Genomic DNA, 7,457 nt, shown 5'->3' with positions numbered 1-7,457 from the left:
TTCAAGAACCAAAGGGAAAGGACACAGCCCAATTTGCTGGGGTGGGTTTTGCTCATGGTTTGTGTTATGAATCCTGTTTGTGGTGTTTTTCCAATTTTATGCTGATGTCGTTTACCTCATGTTATTAAACATTTTCTGCTACACTCAGACTCCGTGCTTGCGAGAGGGGAAGTATTGCCTCTTAGAGGTATCCAGGGGGGTGGTATGTAATTGTCCCAGGTCACTGGGTGGGGGCTCGAGCCGGTTTTGCATTGTGTTATTGAAACGGAACCCCTAGATACAGAACCCGGCCCTTGTTGCGGCCAACTTAGATGGGCAGAAGGGTTACATATATAGAATCATAGAACTGGAAGGGACCTTGAGAGGTCATCTAGTCCAGTCCCCTGCACTTGTAGCAGGACTAAGTATTATCTAGACCATCCCTGACAGGTGTTTGCTCTTAAAAGTCTCCAATGATGGAGAATCCACAACCTCCCTAGGCAATTTATTCCAGTGCTTAACCACTCTGACAGTTAGGACGTTTTTTCCTAATGTCCAACCTAAACCTCCCTTGCTGCAATTTAAGCCCATTGCTTCTTGTCCTATCGTCAGAGGTTAAGAAAAACAATTTTTCTTCCTCCTCCTTGTAACAACCTTTTACATACTTGAAAACTGTTATCATGTCCCCTCTCAGTCTTCTCTTCTCCGGACTAAACAAACCCAATCTTCCCTCATAGGTCATGTTTTCTAGACCTTTAATAATTTTTGTTACTCTTCTCTGGAATTTCTCCAATTTGTCCACATCTTTCCTGAAATGTGGCACCCAGAACTGGACACAATACTCCAGTTGAGGCCTAATCAGTGCGGAGTAGAGCGGAAGAATTACTTCTCATGTCTTGCTTACAATACTCCTGCTAATACATCTCAGAATGATGTTTGCTTTTTTTGCAACAGCGTTACACTGTTAACTCATATATAGTTTGTGACCCACTATGACTCCCAGATCCTTTCCGCAGTACTCCTTCTTAGGCAGTCATTTCCCATTTTGTATGTGTGCAACTGATTGTTCCTTCCTAAATGGAGTACTTTGCATTTGTCCTTATTGAATGTTATCCTATTTACTTCAGACCATTTCTCCAGTTTGTCCAGATCATTTGGAATTTTAATCCTATCCTCCAAAGCACTTGCTACCCTTCCCAGCCTGGTATCACCTGCAAACTTTATAAGTGTTCTCTCTGTGTCATTATCTAAATCACTGCTGAAGATATTGAACAGAACCGGACGCAGAACCAATCCCTGTGGGACCCCACTCGTTATGCCCTTCCAGCATGACTGTGAACCACTGATAACTACTCTCCCGGGAATGATTTTCCAACCAGTTATGCACTCACCTTATAGTAGCTCCATGTAGGTTGTATTTCCCTAGTTTGTATATGAAAAGGTAATGTGAGACAGCATCAAAAGATTGACTAAAGTAAAGATATACCACATCCACCGCTTCCCCCCATCCACAAGGCTTGTTACCCTGTCAAAGAAAGCTATCAGGTTGGTTTGACATGATATGTTCTTGACAAATCCATGCTGACTGTTACTTATCACCTTATTATCTCCTATTATTTGCTCCATTATCTTTCCAGGTACAAAAGTTAAGCTGACTGGTCTGTAATTCCCGGGGTTGTCCTTATTTCCCTTTTTATAGATTGCCTTTTTATAGATTTTTATAGATTGCCCTTTCCCAGTCTTCGGGAATGTCTCCCATCTTCCATGACTTTTCAAAGATAATTGCTAATGGCTCAGATATCTCCTCAGTCAGCTTCTTGATTATTCTAGGGGTATGTCTACACTTACCCGGTAGTTCGGCGGCGAGCGATCGAACTTCTGGGTTCGACTTATCGCGTCTTGTCTGGACGCGATAAGTCGAACCAGCAAGTGCTCGCCGTCGACTGCGGTACTCCAGCTAGACGAGAGGAGTACCACAGAGTCGACGGGGGAGCCTGCCTGCTGCGTGTGGACCGAGGTAAGATGAAACTAAGGTACTTCGAACTTCAGCTACGTTATTCACGTAGCTGAAGTTGCGTACCTTAGTTCGATTTGGGGGGTTAGTGTAGACCAAGCCTAGGATGCAGCTCATCAGGCCCTGGTGATTTGAAGACATCTAACTTGTCTAAGTAATTTTTGACTTGTTCTTTACCTATTTTAGACTCTGATCCTACCTCATTTTCACTGGCATTCACTATGTTAGACATACAATCGCCACCAACCTTCTTGGTGAAATCCGAAACAAAGAAATCACTAAGCACCTCTGCCATTTCCACATTTTCTGTTATTGTCTTTCCCCCCTCATTGAGTAACGGGCCTACTCTGTCCTTGGTCTTCCTCTTGCTTCTAATGTATTTGCAGAATGTTTTCTTGTTTCCTTTTATGTTCCTAGCTAGTTTGATATCATTTTGTGCCTTGGCTTTTCTACTTGTTTATATCCATCCTTTGTAATTTAACCAAATTTCCACCTTTTGTAGACACTTTTTTTGAGTTTTAGATCATTGAAGATCTTCTAGTTAAGCCAGGGTGGTCTCTTGCAATACTTCCTCTCTTTCCTACGTAGTGGGATCATTTGCTCTTGTGCCCTTAATAGTGTCTCTTTGAAAAAACTGCCAACTGTCTTCAATTGTTTTTCCCCTTAGACTTGCTTCCCATGGGATTTTACCTACCAACTCCCTGAGTTTGCTAAAGTCTGCCTTCTTGAAATCCATTGTCTTTATTGTGCTGTTCTCCGTCCTACCATCCCTTATAATCGTGAACTCTACCGTTTCATGATCACTTTCACCCAAGCTGCCTTCCACTTTCAAATACTCAACCAGCTCTTCCCTAATTGTCAAAATCAAATTTAGACCAGCCTCCCCCCTAGTAGCTTTCTCCACCTTCTGAAAAAAAAAATGTCTCCAATATACTCAGATGTCTGGGTAGTTGAAGTCCCCCATCACCACCAAGTCCTGTGCTTTGGATGATTTTATTAGTTGTTTAGAAAAAGCCTCATCCACCTCTTCGTCCTGGTTTGGTGGTCTGTAGTAGACCCCAACCATGACATCAACCTTGTTTTTTACCCCTTTTATCCTTACCCAGAGACTTTCAACAAGTCTGTTTCTTATTTATTTATTTCTGTCTGTCTATCTTTCTGTCTATATATCTATGTATCTGTCTGCCTGTCTGTCTGTCTATCTATAATGAGGCAATGAAATACGTTTATAAACAGCTTCAATGTAGGACAGATACATACAATGACGGTTTTCACCATACACTTGCCATGTGTTTGTACACATGTCATGATACAATGGGCCACACTCAGAAGTGGAGGGCGAGAAAGGGTGTCGGTGGGAAGGTCACAATTGTAAAATCACACACTGCTCAAGTAGGCTGTGGAACTCCCAGCCACAAGAGATCAATGGGGCCAAGAGCTTAGCAGGATTGAAAGAGGGAATGGAACTCTATATGGATAACCAGAAAAGTCAACTACAGTAGTGGAGATTTAAAAAAAATGTCTTGGAAGGGCTGATTTACATTGTAAAATATGCCTAACTAGTGGGTGTCAGGGGGAACGTTGCCTGGGAGCAGGTTATCTCTTAGCTGCCTATTGTAGGGCTTCTTCCACTTTTCTCTGAAGCATTTGGACCTGGCCACTGGATACTGGGCTAGATGGACTACAGGTCTGATCCAGTCTGGCAATGCCTATCCTCCTATCTGTGGTGTAAATCCAAGACTATGCTTTTGCTCATCTTCCTTGACCTCCTAGGAGTCTGTAGACTTGCACTGAGAGCAGAATGATATCTTGTTAAATATCATCTAGTTGTCTAATCTCCTATTCTATTTCCTTTCAGGAAGAAACGCTCAAAACTCATCAGACTTTCCCGGTACATTATGTCAGCTGTCAATGACACCAAATACAACTATGAAGTGTTCCTTCTCACTGGGATACCTGGGAAGGGAGACGTCCATCTCTGGATCTCTATCACCTTCTGCTTAACATATGCTATTTCGATAGTAGGAAATTCACTCATTCTGTTCATTATAAAAACAGATCTAAGCCTTCATGAGCCAATGTACATTTTCCTTTCCATGTTGGCTGTCACAGACCTAGGCTTATTGATAGCCAGCATACCGACAATACTGGGTGTATTTTTGTTTAACTCAAGGGAGATCAGCCTCAATGCCTGTCTTGCCCAGCTGTTCTTCATCCACTTGTTTACATTCATTGAATCCTCTGTGCTCTTGTTGATGGCCTTTGATCGCTTCATCGCAATCAGTAACCCACTGAAATATACTTCCATCTTAACACTGCCGAGAATAGTGAAGATGGGACTGGTGTTTGTGCTAAGAGGGGTGGGCATAATACTCCCACTCCCCCTTCTCCTGACAAGGTTCCAATTCTGTCGAACCAATGTCCTCTCCCATTCCTTCTGCCTGCACATGGAGGTCATGACAATAGCATGTGCGGACATCACAGTCAACAACATCTATGGCTTGTTTATTACAGTTATAACAGTGGGGTTGGACTCGCTGCTCATCTTCCTCTCTTATGTGATGATCCTCAAAACAGTGCTGAACATCACCTCCCACGTGGAGTTCCTCAGGGCCCTAAACACCTGCGTCGCCCACCTCTGCGCTGTCCTGCTCTTCTACATGCCAGAATTCACCCTGACTTTGATGCACAGATTCAGAAAGAGCTCTTCTCCCTTGCTTCAGATTGTCCTGGCCTATGTCTACCTGCTGGTTCCTCCTCTGATGAACCCAATCGTGTACAGCGTGAAAAGCAAACACCTTCGTTCGAGGATAATCAGGGTGTTCGTTAAGTGAAGGGTCAGTTTATCACTCGGCCCCAGTGCTGGTGGCATAGGAATCAAGAAACACCGGACACGGCGACTTATTCCATCCTGGACCCTTATATCTGTGATGACATGAGATACTGATCTCCACTCTGTACAGACAGGTTCAAATGGGGTCTAAGGCCTGAAGCAATGGTATAGGAGTTGTCTCCACACACTGTTGAGGGAGCACAGTGCACTGGGGAAAGGAGACCAAGGCAGGCAGCAGTATTTACAGAGTGATTGTGTTCGTGGAGATCCAGGGGACCAGTAGGATGTTGCCCCATAAAGAGCCATATCGGTGGCTGCTCCGACCTCAGAATTCCTGTCAATACTCTCAATAAAGAGAAGGGAGGTGAATGTTGTTTCCATTACACCTGGCCTGTCACTGTCCCGTCTCTGGTTAAACATCCACAGGCCATAAAAAAAGCTGCCAAGCTGTTCTGCATTCGCAATCCTGGCCCTTCCTGAGTGCTCTTGATTTCTGTGTGATCCATGGGGACTGCACCAGGTATCGACAGGGGCTATTCCAGGGGCACAGACACCCACCCTTCCCCCACTCCCTCAGCCAGGTGCTTCTGACTGAGTTGTGTCAGAGACATCATTATGTAGGAGCCGCAAGAGAAGCCATTCAGGCAACACCCAAACCACCACCGTTGGTGGCTCTGCACACAGCACACCTGCTGAGCCCACTCCACACGGAAGCAGAGCAGAGATGGCTGTGTGAGTGAGGGTCTGACACACAGGAGTCCTGGCAAGAGACTCAGGCCCATATTCCCCTCCCCTCCATTTCTGGTGCCCCAGCAATGCAAAGGAGTAGAAAAGGGCCTCAGCTCCCCAACAGAGTCATGGCTATCTCCTGTCGCAGTCCAGCCCATTCAGTGTCGGCTGGCCACCTTTTCAAAAGGAAAAAGCAAGACACATGCAGGAGCCCTGCCACCTCCATGGCCTGACCCCTGGCCCTCTCCTTCCCCCTGAACTCCCACCTCCTGCTCCTTCTCTTCCCCAAAGCCCCACCCACTGTGCAGGCCGGATCTCAGAGCCAGGCTGTGGTAAAAGAAGCCCAGGGAGCAAGTGGCACTCTGGGGAACCCCAGACCCTCCACGTGTCCTGTTCAGGGTATGTGGCCTCGGGGGGAAGAGGATAAGGGTGGGTCCTCATCATGAGTGGGGGCTAAGGACCTCAGCCCCCCCCCCAGTGAAAAGGGTGGCTCTGCCCATGAACAGGTGTGGATCAGCACCACAGGGAATTTGGGACAAATGCTGTTCTGGAGTCTTTCAGCCCACACTGGGACTTCAAGTCTGTATTTTGGGATTCTCCTGCCCGATTCAGGATGGGTGGTCCACCCTAATTCAGTGGCTATTAGAGGTGATGTGTTGGGGAGTATCCCCTTTTTGTTGTTGGAGTGATTAGGGGTGTCAGTGAACCCCTGATTCAGGGTGTGGCCCTTTAAGATTCCTGTGCCTTTTGGAGCTGACAGAAGCTTCACTCCATGTGAAACAGGAGGAGCCTTAGGAGGGCAGGCGGGCTGCATCCTCTCGAGAAACATAGGCAACACCAGCAGGGGACGGACAGCTGCCCTCGCTCAGCCCTGGGGAAAGGGTCTGAGATATCATGGGTGCCAGCTGGAGAGAAGTCAGTGAGGCTGCAGCAAACCTGAAACAAGACTGACCCTAATAAACAGGAGGGTGGGGGTGTTCCTGAGTAAAGGAGGAGGATGGAACCGGGGGGTAGGAGAGCCTGTGTTTTGGAGACGACTGAATTAATGTGCCCCATAAAGAGGGCTCTTGTTTCAAGTATCCCAGGCCGAGAGTAAGTCATTGCAAGGACCTTAGAGGGAAGGGCAGGGTGCCTGCAGGGCTATCTTAGGCCACAAGGTGGCACTCTGGAGCGGCCCCTGTCCACAAGGTCTCGGTCAGAGTGGGCTGTGCTCTTGCAACCCACCCTCAGGCTGCTCTAAACTTTGCTGAGGCAGCGGGAGAACAGGCTAGTGAATCAAACTCCTGTAACCAGCAGGGCCGTCCTTAAGATTTATGGGGCCTTATGCAATATGATTAAACTGGTGCCCCTATGCCCGATGGCAGCCTGGGCTCGCAGCCTGGAGGGGGGGAAGGGATGAGGCAGTAAAGGATATCGAGCCGCCCAGCCCGCCTCACAGTGGCAGAGAGTCACAGTTCCCCGCAGAGAGCCCCGTGCCCTCTCCCTCACGCAGAATGCATTCGGCGCTGTAAATACGGCCCCTGCCTTAGGACACTGCAGTGCGTGCTGGGTGTGTGGGAGCCGACCCGTTCTTCCCTGCTGCCATGGGCAGAGGGTGAAGCTGCTGCTTGGGGAGGCTAGCTCCCCAGGCCACCTCTTCTGCCTGTGCCCCACCCATACTCCGCTCCTGCTCTGCCCCAAACCCCGCCCCACTCTGCCCCGGCCCCACCCCTCCCCACTGTCTCCCTCCTCTCTTCCCTCCCCTTCCCTGCTCACCCCCTTCCAGCCAAAACCCTGAACCTCAATGAAGCAAATGACATTAGAAAGAAATTGCAGAAGAGTGTTTTTTTTTTTTTTTAAAAATTGTTATGTTTTTCACTGCATGCCAGAAGGTGAAGACTGGCCATGCAGAAGGTATCTAAT

The 7,457-nt window shown here is 47.5% G+C and overlaps 1 protein-coding gene across 1 annotated transcript; it reads left to right on the top strand.

Moving 5' to 3' along the window:
• Positions 1-3,891: 3,891 nt before the first annotated feature.
• LOC112115623 (olfactory receptor 51G2-like) lies at positions 3,892-4,827 on the top strand. Its single transcript, XM_024212755.1, has one exon. It carries the CDS (start codon positions 3,892-3,894, stop codon positions 4,825-4,827), a length of 936 nt encoding a protein of 311 aa, XP_024068523.1.
• Positions 4,828-7,457: the final 2,630 nt, after the last annotated feature.

Source organism: Terrapene carolina, unplaced genomic scaffold (assembly GCF_002925995.2).
Source record: "Terrapene carolina triunguis isolate 2854851 unplaced genomic scaffold, T_m_triunguis-2.0 Scaffold19503, whole genome shotgun sequence".
Taxonomy (NCBI): domain Eukaryota; kingdom Metazoa; phylum Chordata; order Testudines; family Emydidae; genus Terrapene; species Terrapene triunguis.
The sequence above is the reverse complement of the archived record's forward strand: the minus strand, read 5'-3'. Positions and strand labels throughout refer to the sequence as shown.

Coding starts and splice junctions, on each gene's coding strand:
- LOC112115623 (XM_024212755.1), top strand. CDS start 3,892: ATGTCAGCTGTCAATGACACCAAATACAACTATGAAGTGTTCCTTCTC.